General features: G+C 39.9%; 2 protein-coding genes across 4 annotated transcripts in view; one reads left to right on the forward strand and one right to left on the reverse strand.

Moving 5' to 3' along the window:
* The window catches only part of nts (neurotensin), a 118,340-nt gene that overhangs the window by 20,075 nt on the left and 73,277 nt on the right, over positions 1-24,988 (reverse strand). For all 3 annotated transcript variants that reach the window (XM_041795919.1, XM_041795917.1, XM_041795918.1), the window contains one exon: positions 14,566-14,680. In XM_041795919.1, the coding sequence (XP_041651853.1) occupies positions 14,566-14,638 (73 nt within the window). In that variant the 5' untranslated portion in view covers positions 14,639-14,680. The remainder of the gene's footprint in view (positions 1-14,565; positions 14,681-24,988) is intronic.
* On the forward strand, positions 488-23,787 carry rassf9 (Ras association domain family member 9). The gene is made up of 2 exons (XM_041795916.1): positions 488-624; positions 17,423-23,787. The coding sequence occupies exons 1-2, from the start codon at positions 578-580 to the stop codon at positions 18,687-18,689; spliced, it is 1,314 nt and encodes a 437-aa protein (XP_041651850.1). The 5' UTR covers positions 488-577; the 3' UTR covers positions 18,690-23,787.

Below are 24,988 nucleotides of genomic sequence, written 5' to 3' on the forward strand. Positions count from 1 at the left end.
TGATTGTCACCCTTTAATTTTCACCCTGTACTGGGGCTCATTGGCACTGTCATCACGTTTTAAAGATCTTTATCTTTTCATGAAAGTATATTAAACCAATCAGCCTCCAGGACTGCCCAGATACCTTACCATATTTCAAAATATGATACTCTTTCTACTTTCAAATAAACTCCACATTTATCCAGTTTGGGATCACTAAAGTTCATCTGTCTGTTTAAAAATGTAAAGTACTTGATGGAGGAGGGTTCAGTCTCCATCTGTTATATTTTAACCCCCAAAAGTTGACGTGGATCTGTACTGTTTCAATGAACACGCTGATTTAGAAGTGTCACAAGTATTTTCTGCTACACCCCTGCAGGTGGATGGGGGCAGAGTTTCACCATCTAATCTCAGCTCGCTCTGGAAACACCTCCCTCCCTCCCTCCGCTCGTCAGAAGGGACGGACTGCGGAGTTTCAGACGGGACACCCTCAAACTTTCTTCAAACTCTCCACAAAGTGTGTGGCGCCGTCCTTCGTGCCATGCTGGGACTCTAACGCATTTCGGATCGCTGCTCTGTTTTTCCTCGCGCTCGAGACATGGCTCCGTTTGGGAAAAACTTCCTGAAGGCTCGACTGAAAAACAGGTAATTTGAAGAGGGGGATTTGTCGTGATGGGGGACCTGTTCGAGTCTTTTTTTATTCCTTTGAGACCGGGTATGGAAAGGCACTGTGTGGTGAAGAGCGGAGGGAGAATTACGCACGACGCAGTGTGCGTCTGGGTTATGAGCGAGATGTGCTGTAGGTGTAAAAGGCAGTTAATAAAGCAGTTTAGTTCACATTACCGCCAGATAAATATTCTAATTCAAACTTTGAGAAAATGTGGGACCAAATTTTCTCCTTTTAAGGATATTACCGTCAAACACAACCCCACTCTAGCATTAAATTGTATGGTAATGTGTATTTCAATTTTAGTTTTGTGAATGAGGAAAATAATGATGATGAAGGTAATCTGTTCGTATTTGGGTTAGTTTTCCAGCATTGTTTGATACTCAAAATGAAGCTTTTGTCCCAGCAGGTTGGAAATATCCTAAATAAACACTTGATCAGATACTTTATCACAGGACAGTAGGATGTCACAGCAGATAATCTACGGAGGCCTCAACAGGACATGCAGTCACACATTTTATTCCCTTTAGAGAGAAGTAAAGATTCTTTTCATGAGATGACAACATTTCTATCCTGTCATCTTGTAATAAAAAAGTTGGTTTTCCTGGGATAAGATATTTTTCAAGTTCTCTACTACATGCAATACATCCCACAAACTGAAATTTCAAAAAAAAGTTTTTTACAGGGATAGCGATCAAATAAGCTGACATCTTGTGACACATCAAAAATGTACTGGCATGGATGTGTTAATGGTGGTTGTGCACACTCTCTTTGCACTGTGTGATGAACCAGGCTTTTCCATACATCCTAGTTTAATCTGGGTGCTCCATTGCTTTTCCTGCTGTCGTTTTGTTGTAATTTTCTCCTGAGGAATCTAAGCCTATTCTTCTTTGGCCAATCTCTCAAGCTCCTCCAGATTTGATGGTCTTCTGGCGTGGACCTTGGTCTTCAGCTCCCTCATTACCTCTGCCATGTGATCGGCGGGGTTTGTTGGTTAGTTTGTTTCTTAGCAACATAACTCAAAAAGTTATGGACGGGTTTTGATTAAATTTTCAGGAAATGTCAGAAATGGCATAAGGAAGAACTGATTAGATTTTAGGAGTGATCCGGATCACTGTCTGGATCCAGGAATTTTCTAAAAGGATTCTTTACAATTGGGAGACAGGGCTAATGGCCGAGGTCTGCACTCTCAATCAGGGCTTTGTGCAGGCCAGTAGACAGTGTTTTGTTGGTCTTCTGGAAGTAGTTCTTCCCCAAGAGTGATACATTTTGGATCGTTGTTGTGTCGGAAGACAAAGCATAGACCACTCAGTTTTTTTTTGCTGACTGCTTAGGGTTTTCTTTCAAAATATTCATGTATCCTTCTCTCTTCATGATTCCTTCCATCTTTATGAGATTCCCAGTCCCAGTTACACTGAAGCATCCTCCAGCATGATACTCCCATTGTCTTGTGTCACTGTGGGGTGCTGTTCTTTGGGTGATAGGTCTCTCCCTTCTTTTCCAAAAAAATAATCACTGTCTCTATGACCAGAGAGCTCTAGTTTGGTCTCATCTGACCAGAGGTCATGCTTCGAGTGTGCGGGATCTCTCTCCAGGTTGTCCTTAGCAGACTTCAGTCTGGCTTGAAGGTGTTTCTTCTGCAGAAGTGGACTGTGTAGGGCTTTAGTGATTGTCTTCTTTGAGACTACAATTCCTGACTTGGCTAAGTCTTTAGCGTCTTTTCAGTTGTTCTGGGGTCTTTAGACAAATCTCTCACTAGGTTTCTTTCCAGGGTCTTTGAAATCTTTCTCTTCCTACCTCTGCTAGGCTTGTTCGGTTCTGTGTGGCTCGCTTTTAATTTCTCAATATTTTTCACTCCAGTTCTTGACACTTGTCATAACTTTTTATATCCTCCTGCTTTGTGAGCATCAACAAGCCTTTTTCTCAAGTCTAAACTGATTTCATTTGTTTTTGGGTGGTGCTTTCTCCAGAGACAGCTCAAACCCTGAATGAAGTTTTTAGTAAGAGTCTGCAGCCACACACTCAGGTGAGATCAGAGACAGAGCTGCATCAAACGTGATTTAAACTCCACATAGTTATCGCACATGACTCTACTCGCCATGTGGTATATTGTCCTTTAAGATTCATTCACTGGTGGATAAACTACACACTCAGCTGGTGTTAATTCCAGACCCTGGCTGCATGTTGAACCTGGATGCTGGTTCAATATTATATTGAGAATTGTTGCACCTCTTAGGACATGCATAATGCATGATTCAAAGCAGCCCATCTGATGCTTAACATTTAGGTGTATAAAATAAGAGAAAACTTTGTAAACCTGTGATGAAATCTGCATATCAGGCAATAGAGATGACTTAAGACCTGCTGTTAAAAACATCATTCCTCACTGTTAAAGTTGGGCAGCATTCAACACTCATTTCTGTCGAGGTAAATCTACTCTACATCAGATCGTAAGAGCTCTGTCCTTCTTCTGTCCTATAATTATTACAAAGGTGTTACTTTTAATTCTTGTTTCATCTGGGACACCAGGACCAAAGACTGCTCTGACTTCAGGTTCAGAGTCGTTCTGTCATCAACACTCTTATAATTTGCCTCCCTGCGCAGCTCTTTTGGCCTTTTGATGTTCCTCTCTGCTGCAGCTGACATCCTCAGCCTTGGCTTTGAAATAGTCGGGAAAATTAGATTTGCAGACTCACAGGCTGCCCTCCATTACTGCTGCAGAAATTCTATTTAGGTTTGTTGACTGCAAACTTTTGTTGAGCAGACTTGGTAAACAGAGTTTCTGGAGTATCTAGGTCATGATCCGACCCCCCTCCTAGCGTGCAGATAGCGTTTGTGTTGCCAAAACCAGGATCAGGAAGGCTTTAATTGTGGGATAAGAACTATTTTTATTAGATTTAGTGATTAAGACCACGAGTTAACACCTCACCAAGCAGAGGGTCTTGGATTTAGTTCAGAAATAAAACAGGCTTTTATGCTAAATTGCAGTTTGACAGTGGCACCAGCAGCAGAATGGATGTATTTTGACACCGCACGCAGAGCTGAGATGAATTATCTTTGATCACTTCAAACAGTCTGACTGAGGCTGTCTCCAGTGGATGTCTTATTATTATTATTTCATGTTGTGTAGTAATTACCACTGCGGCACCTATAATTACCCCAAGAGTTTAGATCTGTAGATATGTCGCATTTCAGGCTTCTGAGACATTAAAGTGGAGGTTTGCAACTCCAAATCCAATCTTTAGGAGTCCGTTTAAACATCAAGACTTTCAGAATTAAACTGATGACTACATCTGATAAAGTTTATTTAATTCTCTTGAAATGCACCATATGTACAAGCCACATTCCAAAAAAGTTTGGACACTGGTGTAATAACTGATTTCCCCTTATATTCAGTTTTTTACAACCCAGAAACAAGATCAAACTGATTAACTTTATTGTCTTTGTTTCTGAAATATACACATACTCCGATGCCTGAAACATGTTCCAAAATAGTTGGGACAGGAGCATGTTTACCATTGTGTTACATCACCTTTTCTTCTAACAACACTCTGTAAGCGTCTGGGTACTGAAGACACCAATTTTTGAAGAACTTCAAGTGGATTTCTCTCCAGTTCTTCATTAATGTTCATCTTAAGTTGCTCAACAGTGATGCGTTTCTGTTGTTGTGTTTGTGCCTCCTAATGAGCTGTACATTTTTAATGGGAGACAGGTCTAGACGGCATGAAAGACTCTATTACATGCATTCTTTTACTGTGAAGCCATGCTGTCGTAACTCATGCAGAATGTTGCTTAGCATGTCGTACTGACATAAGAAAGGATGTCACTGATGTCACTAGATAGATAGATAGATAGATAGATAGATAGATAGATAGATAGATAGATGTTCCTCTCAGTTTTCATATTGCCTTCATAGATGTGCAAGTTACCCATTCCGTGGACACTAATACACCTGACACCACCACAAATACGGTCTTTTGAACTTTGCACTGATAAAAATGTGGATGGCTCTTTTTTTTTTTTTTTTAGCCAAGCAGACCCCACAGCCATTATTCCAAAACTAATTTAAAATGTAGACTCATCAGACCACAGCACACTTCTCCACTTTAGGTCAGTCCTTGTCAGATAAGCTAGGGCTCAAAAAAATTGGTGTTGCTTCTGGATGTTGTGGGCTGGCTTCTATTTACATGGTAGAATCTTAACTTACATTTGTAGATGCAGTCATGTGCTGTCTTAACCCTCAGAGCCCTCAGTTATTTCTTTTGAACCATTGTGTCTCACCTGGACTTATTGTCGTAAAACGCCTTTAAAACCTGTGATGCACAGTCAAGCTCTAAACATCCTTCTCCTCAGGGGAACTTGGGCTCTAAGACTATGTGTGATGCATAATGTCACTACATTTTTTTAAAGTCATATGATTGTAAAGACAAAATAAAGGAAATTAAAACTCAACGATTATTATTTCAAAACTCAAGAAGACTTTTCTTGCACACACTCGTTATCCCATCTCTTGGGGACCAAAACGTGAAAAAAATATCCTTCCGTGACAGTCAGTGAAACAGCCTGCCATTGGTTGCTCATCCCAACATAATGTGGGATACACAAAGGACAGAATTAGCCGCTAGCAGCAGAAGCGATCAAAAATGGGTAAAAAAATGGATAAACAGAAATTTAATATCAGCATTACTCTTGTGGATTTAATCTTTAAAGACCTCGAAAAGTCATCCTCATTCCCGGCTTGCTAGAAAAGCTTCTGTAAGGGCTATAAAGGCATTGATGGCGTCATTAGAATGGCACAATGCCAGGCTTTCCGGGGACGAAAAGTACATGGCTACGATTTATGGTTTAAAAGTTGTTTAACTTTTTATAACCTGTGTTTCTTCTTATTGTAAATGACATCATCAGTCTCAGGGTTAATACTGCCTTCACAGATGTGCAAGTTACCCTTGCCATGGACACTAATACACCCTGACACCATCTTATAACAATTGGTTGGCCCTTTTTCTCTTCAGCCCAAAGGATTCCACAGCCGTTATTTCCTAATTTGAAACGTGGACTTGTCAGACCAAAGCACACTTTTCCACTTTAATTCAGTCTATGTCAGGTGAGCTAAGGCTCAGAGAAGTTGCTCATGCTTCTGGATATTGTTCTATGGCTTCTGTTTTGCATGGTAGAGTCTTAACTTAATTAGATGCACCGGTTTTCTGAAGTGTTACCAAGCAAATAGGATGATGCCAATTTTAATGCAGAACCACTTGAGGGGTCGAAGCTTATGGGCGGAGTTCATGTTGGTTTTCAGCCCTCCCACCAACATGCAGAGATTTCTCCAGTTTCTCTGAATCATGTGATGATGTTTTAGACTGAAGATGGTGAAATCTCTAAATTCCTTGCAGCTGCTTTTGGGGAACTTTGATCATGAAAAGTTGAACTATTTGATCACACTGTCTCCCAACAAAGTGGAGAGCCACATGCCATCAGACTGTGTACAACAGAGCCTTTCAGAGTCATGGTACTACTGCCAATTACCATTTAACCGATTTACCTGTGGAATGTTACTCGGGTTTTTTGAGCATTCAATAACTTTTCAGATCTTTTCTTGCCACTTTTCCAACTTTTTAAGAACATGTTGAAGGCACTACATTTAGGATGTGTGTATATTTAAACAAGCAACCAATATTATGAGTTTGAACATTAAATATCTTGCTTTATTCAATTGAATATAGGTTTAAAAGTATATGCAAATCCCTTCATTATGTTTTTATTCACATTTAACAGAACATTCCAACTCTTTTGGAATAAGAGTTTATAGATTATATTAGCAGGGTCATGTTCTTAATTAATGCAGACATTTCAGTGCAAAGTTTCTACATATTGTACCTTTAGTATCAAATCATCTGCGTGCGTCATTGCAGAGTCCTGTGCGTCAGGCTGCTGTGGTCAAATGAAACAGCACTCTCAGCCACAAAAGACTCTGCTGCCAGTCTGTGACATATGTGCCCAAAATAATGACAACTTCCACTTAATCCTGCTGTCCTGTCACAATAACAGCATGACACCATTGTGCAGAGAGAACCAATTAGCAGTAAAAATGCACTGGTGTTTACACAAATTAGCAGGCCACCAACAAGCAGTATAAAAGGATGAATTGTGTTCAGAGAGAAGATGTTATTAATTTTCAGTGAGCAAAAGCTTATTTGGTGATTCACAGAGCTAGCATGGGGGGGAATAAAGAGTGGGTGGTTTCCCAGAGGAAGAAGGGGGGAAGAGGGGAAGGGGGTGTGTTGTGTCTCTGCTCACAGATGCCTATCAGAGCGGGAGTCATCCCAGAGATCAACATATCCAGATTGAAAAGTAGTGTTATTTCCTCGCCCATCCCTCATCCTCTTTGAGATAAGAGCAAAAGGAAGCGCCTCCTGTCCGGCAGTGAGAATCTGCTCCTCTACCGTCCCTCAATCTAAATAAGCTACTGAAGACTCCATGTTTACACTTTCAAAGTCTGATATATCAGTGTTATTCCGAGGAGGTAAACATGAGCCCTATTTTTAAATATTTCGGACAAAGCCCGCTTAATTTGCTTGTTTTTGTCTTACAATAAGGTTTACTTCAACAGGGATTCTTAAATAACTCTAACATACTTGTTGTTTAAGTTGATGGTTGTAGGGTTAGGGTTAGGCCAGAGACTGCTGTTTCAACGGGTTCACTTCTACACCTGGCAGCATCATAAGCATTATTGAAAATAAAGCATTCACCCCCATGGATGTTTTACCTTTTTATTGATTTTATGAATCATTCATGGTAAATTTATAATTTGTGTTTTATTGACAGAAAAATGTATAAGAAATTGTTTAATATCAATGTAAAAGCAGATTTCTACAAATTCATTTCAACTAAATAAAAACATTCAATGCAAGATTAGTGACTGCATACGCCCCTTCAAGTCAGTATTTAGTAGGTGCACCTTTGGCTGCAACCACAGCTCTGAGTCTGTGCGGATAGGTCTCAATCAGGCTTGCACATCTGGACTATGCAATTTTACTCCATTCTTCTTTCCAAATCTGCTCATGGTCTGTCAGTACTTTGCAAGTCTAGCCACAAATTCTCGATTGGATTGAAGTCTGGGCTTTGACTTGGCCACTCCAGAACATTCACCTTGCTGTCTTTAAACTATATCTGTGTAGCTTCCACGGTATGCTTCATATGCTTCATCTGCGGTCATTGTCTTGCTGGAAAATAAATATTCTCCAAAGCTGTAGTTCTCTTGGAGACTGAATAAGATTCTCCTCCATTTTCCTTTATGTTGCTGCATTCATTTTACCCTCTAACTTTACAAGCCCTGCAGGGCTGGCTGCCTTTGAAGCATCCCACAACATGATGCTGCCACCTCTGTTCTCCACAGTGGGGATGGTGTGTTTGTGGTGATATGTAGGGTCTGGTGTCTGCTAAACATAGCGTCTTGTCTGATGGCCAAAAAAGCCCCATTTTGGTCTCATCAGACCAAAGACCTTTGTTCCACTTGACCATGGAGTCTCCCACATGCCTTTGGTGAATTCTAGTCAAGATTTAACCTGAGTTTTCTTCAGCAGTGGCCTTCTCTTTGCCACTCTTCCATATAGCTTTGACCAGTAAAGAACTAGGGCAAGAGTTGTTGTACTCAGAGTCTCTCCTATCTCAGCTGCTGAAGCTTGTAACTCCTACAGAGTAGTCATAGGTGTCTTAGTGACCTCTCTCACTAGTCTCCTTCTTGCACAGTCACTCTGTTTGTGAGGACGGCCTAAACTAGCTAGATTTACATACGTGCCATATTCCTTCCATATGTTGATGATGGATTTAACTGAACTATGATGTTCAGTGCCTTGGAATGTTTTTCTAGCCATCCACTTATGCTTTTCAATAACTGTTTCTCTGAGTTGCTTGGAGTGTTCTTTTGTCTTCATGGTGTAATGGTAGCCGGGAATACTGATTGACCAGTGACTGGACCTTCCAGACACAGGTGTATTTATACTACTATCACTTGAGACACATTCACTACACTCAGGTGATCTCCGTTTCACTACTTGTGAGACTACTAGGACTAGGACTAGCACTACCTTTACTGGTATGCGTTCAGCAGCACTGCGCTCAGTATACTGTATGTCTAAGTGACAGAGCAGGGAGAAGAACTCTTCTTAATGGTTGATGTCAGCGCATGCAATACAGTCTGAAAACAGGCCTGCTTTAATTAGTTTATTTAGGAAATATTCATATAATGTTTATATATGAGTTTTACAACCTGATTTCATTAACATTTACTTTAAGGGAAGCAATATAAAGGTTGTTTGTCTGTAATGTGATGTGTTGTTCTTAAGGTTGGTTCAAGCAAATGTCAAAAGATGACTCTTCTCACTCAACCTTCAGGTATAAATAAAGACTCAGTTTTAAAAATAAACCAGTTAGATAAAATTTCCCAAATGATCTTTACATTATCCATAAGATCAAAAGACTGTATGGAGAGAGAAGTCACCACACTAGTAGATTTCCTCTTTGTGTGTCGACACAAAAAATCCACCTAAAACATTTCAACACTCTTGGCTGAATGCCAGATTCAGGGATCCTTTTTTCCTTGAAGCTCTATCATGAGTTTAACACCCATGGTTTTATTGAAATGTCTAAATAGCTATTGGCTATACTGTCATAAAATCTAGTTCACACATACATATTCCCCTCAGGATAGTGTATGTACTCCAGTCGGCCTTTTGAAGTATCTCTTCTGCAAAAAATACATTGGGGACATTCTTGTAACTGTGCACCAAGAATACAGGATAACTCTTTTGTTTTTACATCTGCTGCATTTTGTAGTTCAGTATTAAAAAAGAGATACAAGATACCACTGAATGAGCTCAACAAATACAAGCACCTTAACTGGTCTGACACACTGTATCTAGAAACAGCACTTTGCAGCCAGAGACCACAACGGATGATAGAATTGTTATCATATTGGCCTCAACATAAGATGGGAGTTTTTCCTTTAAGCACACCTGAAACAAGTTGAGTCATCTTAAATGTGACATTTCAATGAAATTATGCAGTCTAAACAATAGACAGACTTGTTCTCTTTCACAAGTTCACCACCCATGACACGTACTGTCACCCACAGCCAAGACAGTGTGGCTGCAGACAGTACATCTCTGACAGCCACTCTTACAGACTGTTCATCTGAGATGCCATGCATCTCAGAACAGAAATACAGGCTAAAACTAAAATAATGAAAATTAGGGTAAGGATACCAAAGTTGATGTTACAAACTGGACTGCAAAACTGTATTATTAACATTAAATGAAGCAGTGTCAGCAGTCTGTTAACAGGGAAAAGAGCTTGTACTCCATGATAACATTCTAACGTACCAAACTTAGCTTATAGCTCTGTTAGCTTTATAAACTATGTTGACAACAGGGCTTTCTAGATAGCATAGCTATAGCTAAGCGCACAAAGCATAAACATATCTCTGTAGCTAAATTAGTTTTAGCTTTGTTTACTTAAGCTCTCACTGCTAAAGTTAATTTAGCTTTAGATAACAGAGCTATGTGGCTAACAGTTAAGCTAAGCTCAAAGCAGCTATGTATCAACATTATCTACATAGCAAAGTTAGCTTTAGCTACATTTGCTAAAGGTCACGCTGCTAAAGCTAACTAAGCTTTAGATAACAAAGCTGCATAGCTAATGTAGCTAGAGCTAAGCTTGCAAAGCAATGTATCAATATATCTACATACCAAATCTAGCTATGGCTATGTTTGCTAAACCTCAGCAAACATAGCCGGGTTCACTTGGTCCAGACAGTTTACAGTATCGGATCAGTACTCGGCATTAGCTGATACTCAACACTCTGGTATTGGAATCAGTATTGGGAGGACAAAAATGGTATTGGAACATCCCTAAAAGTTATGTTCTTCCTCCTTCCCCTCTCCCTACTACTTTATTATTTTCATGATCATCTCATATCCGAGCCAATTCCATATTTTAGCATACAGCATTTAAAATGCATTTTATTCTTCAAGAATGAACTTGTTTATTCATATTACTGGAATGCAGCCAGAGTTGATAAGCTGTTCCTTTCCAGATTATGCCATTTGTTGGCCAATTCTTCTGTCTGATCAATTTTTCCATATGTTTTTTTACTTAACGCCTGACGAAAAGCCTTGACTCAGTCTATTATTTGTTTGTATGATATTCTGGCTTGCTGAATGTTGGCAAAACAAACAGAAAACTTGCTACAAATGTGCACATTATCACGTCATTGTGAGCATGTAAGCTTGACAGCATGGATCTTATGCTGTGCCAAAGTAAAGTCTCTCAGAGCTGTGAGCTTGACTGTAGACTCTTTGTTTTAAAATGTTTTCTTTGCTGTTGGAACAACATTTAAAAAAATCACTTTCATTGTCTTAGAGAAGCTGCAAGACTTTCCCAGATAAATATCTTCGAATATGTTTGGGAAAATTAGAAACACTATTACCTGCTTGGCTACTAGTAGAGATAAAAGACATTATCTTTTTGTTTTAGGTTTTTAAGCAAAGCATCACAGAAAAATATATGTTATTCCTTTATCAAAGCAACAAATCTAGAATATTGTTTTCACATGAATAATCATAAAGTAAGAAAGCGTATGTTCTACTGTAATAAAATCTGATCTTGCTGACATTAGTGGCTACAGGATGAACTTGCTGATTCTCTATCAATGCTTTGTTTTGTATGCAATCTGTGCATCTGCTTATCATATGCCTATTGATCTGAGACAACAAGCTGAGGCACTGCAGAGCTATAATTCTGTCATTTGTTACGACATGTTCAAACCACCAGCATGCAGTCGTCTGTGCTAACCTGCAGCTTTACGACAAGGTGGGAATAGTCAGCGTCTTCAGGGTTGTTATTATGAATTTTATAATGGAAGAGTGCCATGCCACCATGGTGGGGCTGTAACACAATCACCTGATGCAGAAACCTTGCCGGGCTGAAAGTTCAAATCATTGAAATGTGGTTTCCTCCCACGTGTCTGAGGTCTCTCTTGGGGTTTCTCAGGTTGGGAGTTCAAACTGAGGTCAAGCTGGTCTGATCGGGTTTCCTGCGTTCACTCGACTGTTAAATGTTGAAGTCTTACTTTTTCTGTGTTCACTGCACACCATCAGCCTCCTTTATGGCTGGATCTACACTGACTGATCACTTTATTAGGTACACCTGTTCAACTGCTTATTAATTCAAATACCTAATCACACACGTAAATCACCTTTCTCCTTTAGATGATGCAGTGTCTCAATTATGCCTACATGCATTGATGGCATGTTATTGGCCGATTGGACATTTGCATTAACAAGCAGTTGAACATGTATACTTAATAAAGTGATCAGTGAGTGAATGTTTTCAGCAATCATCATATGTTTATTATTCTATCAGCAGAGTTTTAATCAGAGGTTTTCGAGTTCATAATAAAAATCAGCGCCAGCTTCGTCCTTTATCATCTGGAGCTGTGATTTAAGAGGGCACCCTCATTTGTTTTGTCTGGTAACCACCTCTTAATCCCAAACTATGAATATCAATGGCACCTGAAGTGACAGCCCTTTTAAGTGTAAAAGCTGCGATGCAATCAGGCCAGTAATGCATGCAGTGTTTTCTTTATCCAGGCGGGGAGTCATTCAAGTGGTTACAGGGCTGGTAGTTGTATTAAAATGTTAGTCTACAGAAAAGAACATTTTTCACCCAAATGTTTAATGAGGTTATAGCTAGATAGTATTTGCAGAAATGAAACATTTTGCTTTCAACCTTAATGGCTAAAAATGATTTTTCAAAATTCAAATTTAACCAGAGTTTAAAGTTTATTTTTCTTGGTTGTAGATTTGAATTTTTACATTTTTTCAATCTTCTTTGCATGCTACAATCTGCACTCCTGTGCCGAATGTTGTCATAGTTACATGTGTGTATAACCTGAAACAGCCTAAATAAGGCCTAGCCGATATGGCCTAAATATATCACAGTATTTTCCGTGCCTTTTTACATTAACGGTATAATATCATGATAGTAAAAGTTAAAAAAGATAATGCATTTAAATCCAAATTCAGGTGTTAAAACCTCTCTTCTCTTCTTAAAACAAGCCTTTGTCTGCACATTCAACTCATATTTATCAAGGTTTATTTCCATTATTAAAAAGGGGATTATCCAACCACAGTCATAGATCTGTCCTCACTTCCTTTACATTAGGTTGGACTTTAAAAAAAAAAAAAAAAAATTTATTTTGACCTCTGTGGAATTCATTTTTCCCTTCCTCCCTCTGTCTATTGAGCAGCAGGATGTTGTGTGACCGTTGGCGATTGTGACCCGGGACAAATACAGGTGTTTCCCTGCCTCGCTGTACCCTCTTCCTGCACAGCTGAGGTCAATTGCCAAGCTCAGTAAAATACACGATTGTGCGTAGAGCTTGTTTATCCACCTGTATGTTTTCAGACATCGCCATACACTGAGCAAATACAGATATTTTTGTCCTAATACGTAGTAAACATCTGTCCAAGAGATTAAAACACAACCTTATCCATTCTGACCTCCTGTCCTGTTCTTGTTCCATATCTCTATTCATCCACAGCAGTAAAACACTGGTTCCTACACATTTTGCCTTTGGATTCCTCAATATAAACCATATTGAATGTATACTTCTGATTTGATCCTTTTCTGCTGGTTACCACATTTTTCACTGTCTTTGCTGAGTTTGAATGGAGCCACTGGGCCCTCCCCAGGTGTGATTTATTGATATCAACATGTGTGTTGGATCAGCAGCGTTAATGGTAGCCTCCTCCAATCGCCTCTATTTGGAGGTGAAAAGTACAACAAGCTTGATCTGACATTATTGTTAACACTTTCCATTTAAAGATAAGGGTCTTTAATTTTGAAACAAGCTACATAGATAACAACAGCAATAGATAAAACATGTATATTTTCTGTATCAATAAGAATGAAGGGTTTTTAGGTATTAAAATATAGTTATAGCAGCTTAACTTTATAGAGGTTAACATTTTACCTCAGTAATGTCACCTCCTCCTCAGCCTCTCTTCCATGTGGAGTCCCCCAGGGTCCATACTTGGCCCAAATCTTTTTTCTTTGTTTAAGCTACCCCTGGAATTCATTTTGAAAAAACATTCCAAGACATTTTGTTTCATTTCTATGCTGATGATACACAGCTATAATCAAAGCTTCTAAACCCTTGGGCCCACCCTTAGACTGTCTTGGAGACAAGAAAGCCTGGATGGCTTTTATTTTTTTAAAAGCTCAATCGGTGTGAGACAGAGGTTGTTGGGGTTTTTTTTTGACCCCATGGAGGTTGTTAGAACCCCATATGGGTCTGTCCTTTCTCAAGCCCTTTACAAATCCTTTGCAAAAAATCTGGGGGTTATAATAGTGATCTTAATATGGATCTGCAGACAGAGTTTTTTTTCCTATTTATCTTTTATCCTTCAAAGATTTTGGGAAGGCTATTCATGCTAAAGGGCTGCACTTGCTTGAAGCACACTGGTCTGACCTGCACCCTCTCCTGTCCTGTGCATCAGCAACCTCCACTGGGTTCCCCGCACAGGATGAAGTTGGAAACTCTGAGGTCAGAGTCGTCATGGTCGTTGTTTTTGAATGGCGTCCACGATTTGTTTGGCCTGCACCTAGCTCAGGTATTTGCTGTGCTTCGCTTGTCTCTAAGGGTCTCTATAACCATTAACCAACCTGTTGCATTGTTGCATACGTATCGCATTCCTGAGACCTTATTCACCACTGGTTTACACAATGCTCTGCCTGTGTGTTTGTCATGCAGTGTGGGAACCAAAGCGTTCCCGTATCAGACTGTAAAATCTGAAAACTGTGAGATAAAGCAGTGTTTAAGTTTTCCTGTTTGATCTGTTTAAATACATCTCACTTACTGGTGTTGGCCTGCAGGCGGGTCGTATCTGTATCATCTGCAGACGATGTGTACTTCTGTGCATCCTTCCTCATGATGATATGTGGTTAATGTGGGCTGCAGTCAACCGAGGTTATCTTAGAAAAAACATACAGAAGCTGTAAGAGGCCAGGTTTGCAAAAAAGACTGAGGCAAAGGCCATGATCCAAATTCCAGTAGGGTTACATGTTTTTAAAAAAAGAGATGTCATTCCCAATAAAATTGGACTTTTTAAATACAGGTACACATGTTAACACTCTTTCAGGCCAGGTCTGTGTATGCTGTGTGACAGCTAGTACTAGCATGTGTCATGTGAAGAAGAGTCATGTATTCATTTAGGATATAACTGATAAATGTCAGGAATGTACAGTTCTGTATGGAATGAGCATTTCAGCTTGAAGCTTGGCAAGACAAATCTGCCTGGTGACAATCATGGAATATGGCCACTCCTGTGACATTGACATTGATGGCCAAAGGCACTGACTGGACTCCTTTGTGACCTCCGGCCCATCTGTGGGTCTCATTGGCAAGACCAAGTTTCTAAGGCAGACGTGCTCAGGAGAGTGGGGTTGGGAAGGGTACAAGCATCTGGCGCACTTTACTAGGCCTGATCCAGGGGTGATGCGGGCGGTCACCTCCGGCACCTGTGGAGGGGGCAGCTGGGATGATGGGGCATGGGCATGGGCCTAGCCCAGGTCTGGGCAACGTCCATCAGGAGGCTAAAGCAGTGCAGGACCAGGGATGACCCAACAAAGTGCCAAACCAGCATATGCTAAGCCATATAGCTGACCTGAACTTATATGTCTCTTATGTGTTTCTTTTGTTGTCCAAAAGTAACCAGTCAAAAGAGGCAATATCACCACATACACTATCAGTCTATCATTTACAACTATAAATCAATTCTTCCTGAGTGCTTGTATACTGGGATAAAATCAGCAGTCCAAGACAACATGAACAAGAGTCTTGCTGAGTTTCTTCAGTAAGTCTGCAGTCAGTCAGTTTTACAGCCAGTGGACCAAACTTGGCATTTACCGGGACTGGAAGCACACTATCCTGATTTTTTTACTGTTAACAGTTTAATGGAGAAAACATCAACATTCCTCCAGCCATAAAATAAGTCTTCAATCTTAAACAGATGCCCCTGTTTTTATCTGGTTATACAACAAGGACAACCTCTTCTTTAGTTCTTAATATTTACCTCTGAAAGCATAATAATGCTACACATACATGTTAGGCTTTCACTCATAAACTTCAATGAAACAGAACCTCGACATTCAGGAATACTGTGCAGTTTTTGTTTTTTATCAAAAAATGTCTATCTTTGTATAAATGAATCATGAAATCAAATTGAAATGTCTGCTAGTGTTATCTTCTTATTGGATTATTTCTTCATGTTGTGCATGTCTGCATTGCCGGTGCCAATCATTTAATGACTGGATATCACAGCCTGGATATTACGGCTGCTCCATTAAGCATGTAAAACATGGATATCACAGGCCCATCAGAGGTCAATTTTTGAGCAACCTTGACCGTCCAGATGAAAAGGTAATGAGGGCCTCTGGCTGAAATAGCTCAGAATCAAACCATTAAGAGATCATCTCTGATGAGCACGAGGATGAGTAACAGTCTAATAGAGTCAGGCACAAAATGAGCTCGGGTAGTTTTCTGCTCACTGATCTAATGGAAAACCATCAGATAAAAAGTCTTTAGGAAAATATATGACTAAGAATATGGTGAAAGGACAAAAATAAGAGTAGTGTGTGTGTGCTGTACTTTAAACTGCAACCTTCTTACATCTAAACAACTTTAAGACTTGATAAGACACTGGCGTGCTTCTATCCTTTTTTCCTGATGTGATATTGGCAAATTTGGGATAATCTTGATGATTCTAAGACGCATAACAAACTGCAACGTATTCACTAAATATATACTGGAAGTTGGATGAGATAAAAAGGAGACTCAGTCAATGCTATGCTTCTAAGTTTGTGGCAACAGTTTAGGGGAAGGCCCCTTTCTATTACAACATGACTGTGCCCCAGTACACAAAGCAAGGGCATGGTTTAATAAGAGACCTGACTTTAACTTCATCGAGCACCTTTGGGATGAATTGAAACTGATATTGCTAACCAGGCCTTCTTGTCCAATATCATTGCCTGACCTCATAAATAAACTACAGAATGAATGGGCACAAATTCCCACAAAAACACTTGATCAATCTTGGCTTCATTTTTTTGCATCACAAAAAACATTTGTATAGCGTAAATTACAGTCAAGTGTTGCCATATATATGAGACCAGCTGATGTCACGCAAGCCCCTATCAGCTGACAGCCAGCTGATTTGCTCCAAGCACACTATTGGCTATTGCACTCATGCTGCCATAATTGAACTGCTCTAACTCGGCTATCCTTTGCTGATTCCTCTGCAAGCTGCTTGTTGCAACCCTCCTCCACCCCAGCTCCTCCTCTATACTCTATCTCACTTAATCAGTGTCATTCTGATGTCATTGATGCCTGCTCTGCTCTGAGTTTTTTTGCTGCTCCCCCTGCCTCAGACCTACCTTGTAGGCACAGGAAGAGCAGGAACGTGGGCAGTTCCTGTTTGATACTTTCCACATAGGTTTGTGGAAGGGAGGGGGATCCCAGAACAGCCACACCACCAAAAATAATTACTATATCTAATGATGAAGGGATTGAAACCCTGAGTCTTTGGTTACAATATCAACACATTGCCATTGATTTATACTGACAAGAAATTATTTTACAACCTAAAAACTGAATCTAATTGTTTCTTTTACAAGCGACCATCACTTTTAAAGCCTTTTTTCCTCTCTCTTCCTCAGGACAAAAGATGCCGAGCCTGTGGTGGGAAAGGAGATTCAGGTTACCGTCTGCAACGAGGAGAAGGTCGTCTGTGGAGTAACAAAGCACACAACATGTGTGGATATGATTCAGGCATTACTGGACGATCACAAATCAATCCCAGAGAGCAAGCAGGTCCTACATGGGGAGTCCAAAGACTACTGCCTGGTCGAGCGATGGAAGGGCTTTGAGAGAGCGTTGCCTCCTCTCACCAGAATCCTGAGACTCTGGTACGCCTGGGGTGACCAGAGGCCTTTTATCCAGTTCATACTGGTTAAAACCAGTGATTTTGTGCCCCAGCCTACCAAGAAGGCTGTAAGACCCAGAGGGGCAAAACCAAAACGACTGGAAAATGGTCGCAGTCAGCACGCCCAGGCTCTACCGGCAGAAAGACAGAAGCGCATGGTGAAGAAAGCCTTCAGGAAGCTGGACAAGCTGCACAAGGAGAGCAGGAGCTCACCGGGTGCAGAAGAGGTGGACCGGATGGTGCAGCTTATTCTGAACCAGGATCACACCATCCGAGAGCAGATCCAACGCATGAGGGAGCTGGATTTGGAGATCGAAAGGTTTGATCTGCAAACACAGAAGGAAGCGGAGTGTGAGAGTTTGTCAGCTCAGGCTTGTGTTCAGAGTTTGGATCCGCACATCGATGAACAGCTGCAGGAGTACCTGTACACCAGCGATGGGGTAGAACAGCTCGAGCAGCAGGTTCAGAGGCATCAGGAGCTAATCCTCCAGCTGTCAAAGGATATTGATACTGAACTTAGGAGGGTTAACTTCCCCCTGAGCCAATATGAGGGCTATGAACAAGAAGGGGCTGCAGCTGCTTCCTGGTCCCCCATGGAGACGGACGAATTGTTCTACTCTGCCGAACTCAAGAGGCTGCAGGATGATCTGAAGCACAGCCTCTATACTGGTGTTTCCCTTCACAACCAGGCAGCTGAGATAGACAAACAGCTAAAGCACTATGAGGACAGCCTGGTCTCCAAGGATCAGGAGTGCTGGCAGCTGGCTGCCCACCTGAACTCGATGCAAATAGCTGACAAAGGAGAGGAAGAGCAGTCCAGTCCTGTTCCACTGAAAAGTGAGACACAGTGCAGCGTCTCACAGACAGTGAAACTCAAACACAGCCTGTCCCCTCCAGACGTCACAGACACGGACTCAGACACTGGGATTAGCTCCACACACAGTCAGGACTCGCTGTCACCCTGTCTCGACTTCCCTCCCCCACTGGACACAGACGTTTGAACAACCCGGTTGACCCTGCAATTTAAGGTTTCTGTGTGCACTAGCCCCTTTTTGTGCCAGCTATGTGGTATCACTACACCTAAGAGTAGCATTGTTTTCCTGAAGAGCTCTCATGTAGCATCAAGGTCATTTTCCAGGAGCTGTGACAAAAAACTGTCATACTAAGGGTTCATGCTGTTTCTGTTTCACTGTCTTTAAAATATCTGTACATTTTTGCTTATTTTGTGATATTCTACTTAAAGGTTGCTGAACCTAGAGAGCACAAATTGAGAATTAAGGTTGTCTCCAATGTTTCTGGAAAAAAACACTAAATCAACAACAACAAAAAAAGATTATTTCCCCTTTAAACAAAACAATTCAAAATAATTCAATGAGTATCTTACTGTTATAGCTCAAATCTGGCCCAAAGTTTGCAGCCTAACTCTTTAAACCCATTCACAAACTTTCTGAGCCCAAACCAACCTGCCAAATCAAAAGCATAAATGAGCCTCAGCTGATTTAAAACTGTCATTTTTGATCAGTTATTTGCATTATTGAAGTTTGAATTACTTTTCAAAATTTTCGAAGAGACAGACATCTGTTTACATGAGATCTTAAGGAGAGATGCACATGTTATACAGATGTGGCCTATTTATTGTTTATGATACTCAGAGCAGTGAGGATGAGGAGCAGATGCACAGACATCACTGAGCACTGAATGCAAAGACTTTTTTGGAGCCTGTTAAAAGTCAGCTACGGTCTGCACTGCTCTTCAGTCACTGTGATGTTAAACTGAGTTTTACCAGCACATTTGATTTGAGTATTTGTTTCATTGTCCTCTACCTACAGTGGAACGGATTGGCAGTGCCGCTTTAAACAGTTTTTCTCCTGCATTATGGTAAATATGTACACTTTAAAAAACAGTGGTATAATGTTAAGTATTAGATTTAGTGAAAAGACCTCAGACCTGGGCAGTGCGTGCAATAATTTGAGCACTGGGACTTCACTGAGAGAAGTTCTTCTGAAGTGACAAAAAGAAAAATAGACTAAAATTCATAAAGCTAGGGTAAAAATATGCTGCTGTCTGGCAGGACATCTTTTACAACAAAATTTTCTGCCTGGACCCAGTGATAGGAGTTGGGATGCTGGCCTGACCTGGTTCCAAGACAGTCTGGCTGCAGACTGTTCATCTCTGATGGTCAATCCCACAGACCAATTCTCTTGAATGCCATTGATCTCAGAAAGGAAATACATGCTAAAACTTTCTAAATAAAATCAGAATTTACTTTTGTGAAGGGTTAGGGTAAGGGTTAAGGTAACGGTTTGGACACCAAAAGTAAAAACTCAAAATCCTGGCCAGGAAAAAGCTCACCTTCAATGTAAACATTCTAACACAGCATATGTAGCTTACATAGTCGTGTTGGCTGCATAAGCTACGTAGATATTGGAGTTATGTAGATAACAGGGTTATGTAGCCAACTAAACTAAAGCTAAGTAAGTAAGCTATGTAAGCCACATATCTATGTTATCTAAGTAGCTCTTTTATCTGTAGCAAAGTTTGCAAAGGGTCACATTGCAAATGCTAAATTTGCTATAGATAACAGAGCTACGTAGCAAAGCTCACAAAGCAACTATGTAAGTTATAGATACTTTCTCTACATTGCTAGGTTGCTAAATTGTATGTTACTAAAGCTAACTTAGCTACATTCACTATGTAGAAATGTTAATTATGTAGCTAGCGTAGCTGTGTTAGCTTTAGCTAAAGCTAACCAAGCTAAAGCGAGCCACCATTTGTGTAGCTTCTCTTAAACGGCGTCTACACATAATCTAATCCCAGATTAGACCTCTGATCTTTTCTTTTGAATTGTTGCTTCGCCTGTAACGTTTGCAATGTGTTTATTTCAAAAATGTAACTGCCGGAGTTTATTAATTAAGTTGAATTAAAATAATAAATCTAAAACTGGAAATATGTTGTCCTGGCAAATTAGGGCACTTCCTGTCTGAGATGTATGGTGTCTCCGATGAACGTCAGTGAGAGTGGTCGTCGCTGACCCAGTCCAGAAAATATTCTTTAAAAAGAAAACACATCAGTGAGTATGTCTTCAAAACTCTACATACTGCCCAACCATGTTTGAGTCCACATAATCAGATTGACAAACAATGTTTAAGGTATCACAATGACAGAAGGGATGTTAGCTGGATTGCAGTACATTGTTTCTTATTTGACTGTAATGATAATGCATGCAGTGCAACAATTGGGGGTTTTGTATACACCAATATTAGTCCATCATTGTTTGTAACAGCAGGGTTACTCAACTTTTTACTGTATATTATTGTCTCATAATAGATGTTCACCTGAATCTGTCTGATGTACAGAAGCCCTAAGAGGACATTTTTTCATATTTTTTTCCACTTTATTGTGATAAAAGTTACATTTTAGATGTTCTCTTGAAGCCTTGACTAGTTTATCTCGGGAAAAAAACTATTTTAACATAGCAAGACAACTAAATCAAGAAAACAACTTGCGTTTTCAGTAGAAAACAGAGGCAAATAAAATGTATGGGTGTATGTCCTGTTAGGGCTTCCGTACTAAGGTGTACCAGGCCCATAACTTAATTTTTTTGCTAATGTGTTGTTGATGCTGAATGTAAATTTCTGTCCTAATGTCCAGTTTTTAAACTATTTATGAAGCTGCACTTCTTTGTATACACTTTTGAGTCTATTAACAATGTTTTATATTAAAACAAATAGCTAACAGTTTTGGTTGTAGATTTTAAATGTTAAAACACTATATTCCTGTCAGCAACACTGTAAATATACTACTGTACCATCTGTATGTTATGGTAACCTTTAGCAGACGTGCATTAATACATTTATTCATTCCATTTCAAGTCTTTTCTAGCCAGAATGCACAATATTGGATACTTACCAATATCCAATACCCCAGAAAGTAGGAAGACTGAGAACAGGGATATAGATAAGAATATACCAGTGTTTTAGTCTAAAAATACCAACCAGCATGTTCATACAACAAACAGTAATGGGTGAGAGCTTTCAAATTAGCAATGAACCTCAGAGTTCAGCACAGACTTAAAAGTGGCAGGAACTAGTCTCTTCTCAGACTCTAAAGAAAGGCAGGATCTCATTCCGACATGAAAACCCAGTTTCAGTTTTAGCCTTTTAACCAGCTGTTGAATGTGGGGCATAAAAGAGAGGTATTCAGCAATCAGAATACCAAGATACCTGTAACACAAAACAAGCTCGATCAGTGAACCCTGTGAAGTGGAGATCGATGGCAGGCCCGGAGGCTTAGATTTAGCATTCAATAGGAGCATGACTGTTCTGTCCAAGTTTAAAACAAGCTTCAGGTCATACATTCTTTTTGGACAGTATTAAAAGCAAGTTGTAACTGGGAGAGAGCTTGGTCTGCGGTGGGAGCTAAACAGTTTATAATGGTGCTTAAGCTTAAAAGTGAAAATTAGCCTAAGACATGTTTGACTGATATCATAAAGAATGAGCAGGAGGGGCCCCAGGATTGACCCTTGAGGCACACCTTTGGTTAGACTGGATTTTTATATTAGTTTTGAACTATATTTATTCCATTAATTTAACTGATTCCTGGCTTTAATTCATAATATCTGATAGCTGTTTGCTACTGCCACAGTACAAAAATCCAAAATGTAACAAAAACGATGAGACAATCCCGATTAACTACAAAAAGTCTTGGATTAATTGCGATGGGCATTTTAGACACACTGGTATTGTCTAGCATGAGTCCAAACAATTGCCTCCATTTTTTTCTATAAAAAAACCCACTCACCCGGAGACCAGACATGTGTGGACGCTCAGTGGCACTTTATACCACTGCTCTATTCCTGGCGTGGCTGTCTGCAGCTGGTAGAGTGTTTTATTGAGAGACTAGCTGTTTTGTCCATTCTAGTTGCCGTAGTAGCAGCTCTATTTGATAGCACAGAAACAGAAATTGAGTGCAATCTTTGTTTGCGATGTAAAATTATTGGAGAGCATGGGCTGCTTTTGAAATACTGCTTATTTTGTTGTTTTTGCTCCGAGTAGGAAAGCTCAAAGTGGGCCTTCGGCTCTGGTATCAAGCACCTGGCTAGTGGGGAGTTTAAGCATTGACACACTGCTATCTGTGTGTGTTAGGGATGGCTAATGAGGCGCGTCATATGACAGGACGCGATGGCCCAGCACTGGTAGTTTTGGGCTTTAGATTGTATTAAGCTAACAACCACAGATACACATCCTGCTCTATCTTTCAGAGTCTTCAGATTTTCCTCTTAGGAACTTTCAAACAGTAATTTAACAATATAACTGCTACAGTAATGTTCATATCTGCTGATACCAGTAATAGCACACTTTTGAGGTAAAATCTGCTGAAACTGATACACCTATAATATTCTGCATCCTTAATTTTTGGTAGTTTTCTTTGTCTTGAAATTTCCAGTAAAATATTAATGCATAATTTCCTTTGAAAAGTGAACTCTAAAGTTGTTTTCCCCAGATCCAAACCCATTTTTCTTGTTATTTTGGATACCACAACAGCTTTCCCCATTATGATGAATCATTTAATCTCATTATTCTAGATAACAGCCTTGTTTTGTCTTTAAAACAGGATATTTTCTAACAAACACTTTGTTGGGCAGGACAATGACATACTATACTGCCACTTATCACACTAATGAGGAAATGTAATCCTATTTTAAGGTTTGTTTTTGCCTGTAGGACTTTAAGGATATGAGATACTAAGTTTCTATCAAAAAGAAATCTCAACTGTCTTTAAAAAATAGTGTTTAAAGATTAGTAAAGATGCATGTCTGCTTAAGGCTTCCATAGTATATGATTATTCCTATGATACAATATGTAAAGACAAAATGATGAGAAAAGCAGCTTAAAGAAAATGTATTTATTTATCTTGTAATTGTATTTTATAGAATTTATAATGAGTATTTTCCATATGCAATCAACTGATGCAGCATTAGGCTTTATTTGTGGCAAAAGTAGCTCAAAATGTTTGGGCTATCACTTTGTAGACCATGCTTTTTTTTTTTTTTTTTTTTTTTTGCTAACACAAAAGCTATGATAAACTAAACTGTAAGTTTGAACTTTCATATTAAACACTAATCCTGTACTGTAATAACTTTGCTGTGAGCAGTGATGATTTGACTATTTTCTGGTTGGTGTATCTGTTAAAAACCACAGACATGAACTCAAAAGAGCCAAAGGTGCGGCGTTGACTTTCACAGATTCCTGAAACTTCTGAGTCACTAGAAAGAAATGACACAGCGAGTACAGGGCCCCCTTCCCATCACCGCAGCGTATAATCAGACAACATGGTCGCCAGGCAAGCACAAACAACGGCGAGCACTCTCCTCCTGTCAGGGTCCTGCTGACAGACTCACACTTTGTACTCGGGGCAGAGTGAGGCTGCCTGCTGGAAAAGAAGACGATATCTATTTCACACACTAATCGCTTAACCCCCCCTCACCCCATCCCTACTCCTCCTCCCCGTTCATTGCTTCCAGCCACTAAGTAACTCCACCAAGCATGAAAGGCCAGGGATCTTACAATGTGAACAATGTTGAACCGGTGCCCCACACTTGTTGATGGAATGGGGGCTGATTACAGTACTTCTAGCATGTTCTTATTCACCTACCAGGTGGGAATAAAAAAAGGTGTTTTGAGGAATTTTTATTCTAATGTTAAACAGCTTTTAGCAGTTGGAAATTCGAAGGGGAGGAATGTTGGATGAGTCCTTCTTGTTGAACTGAGTAAGTTGGATGTAGAGAGTTCTTCTGCTTTCACCTTAAGTTTTAAAGTTATCAGGCCTTATTCACAGCTGAGGCCACAAGGGACGTCCAGAACAAGCCTGTTCTTATCCCTAGGTTGTCAGATATCTGTTTTTGATGACTCTTAACCAGAGTAAAAACCGTGATATAATCAGGCAGATTTGGCTCCAATTCCCCCTTTATAACAATATTAAAGTCCAGATGTTTTGATGTGTCTAAAGACCTTCAAGTCAGTTTTTCTTCTGGTTTGAGGTTCATTGAGAGTGATCTGATTTGGTCTGAAAAACACTCTGGTCACCAAAAACTGCCTCAAGTATAGTGCAAACATCACCCATTGGATACTGAAGCTGTTTTTTTTTTTTTCTTTGTTTTTTTTTTAGCCAATCCATTATGGTCTACTTATTGAAAACGCTGTCTCAGATAAAGTTTCAGTCATACTGAAAACTGACAAAAATGAATTGTTGACAAGCCAGTAGCCAAGGGAGTTTGGAGGATTTGAAAGGAAACCCTTGT

Source organism: Cheilinus undulatus, linkage group 9 (genome assembly GCF_018320785.1).
Source record: "Cheilinus undulatus linkage group 9, ASM1832078v1, whole genome shotgun sequence".
Taxonomy (NCBI): Eukaryota; Metazoa; Chordata; class Actinopteri; order Labriformes; family Labridae; genus Cheilinus; species Cheilinus undulatus.

Bases quoted from the DNA above. Each gene is read 5' to 3' on its own strand.
- rassf9 (XM_041795916.1), top strand. From the start codon at position 578: ATGGCTCCGTTTGGGAAAAACTTCCTGAAGGCTCGACTGAAAAACAG. The intron at 625-17,422 runs GTAATTTGAAGA...TCTCTTCCTCAG, and splicing joins AAGGCTCGACTGAAAAACAG to GACAAAAGATGCCGAGCCTG.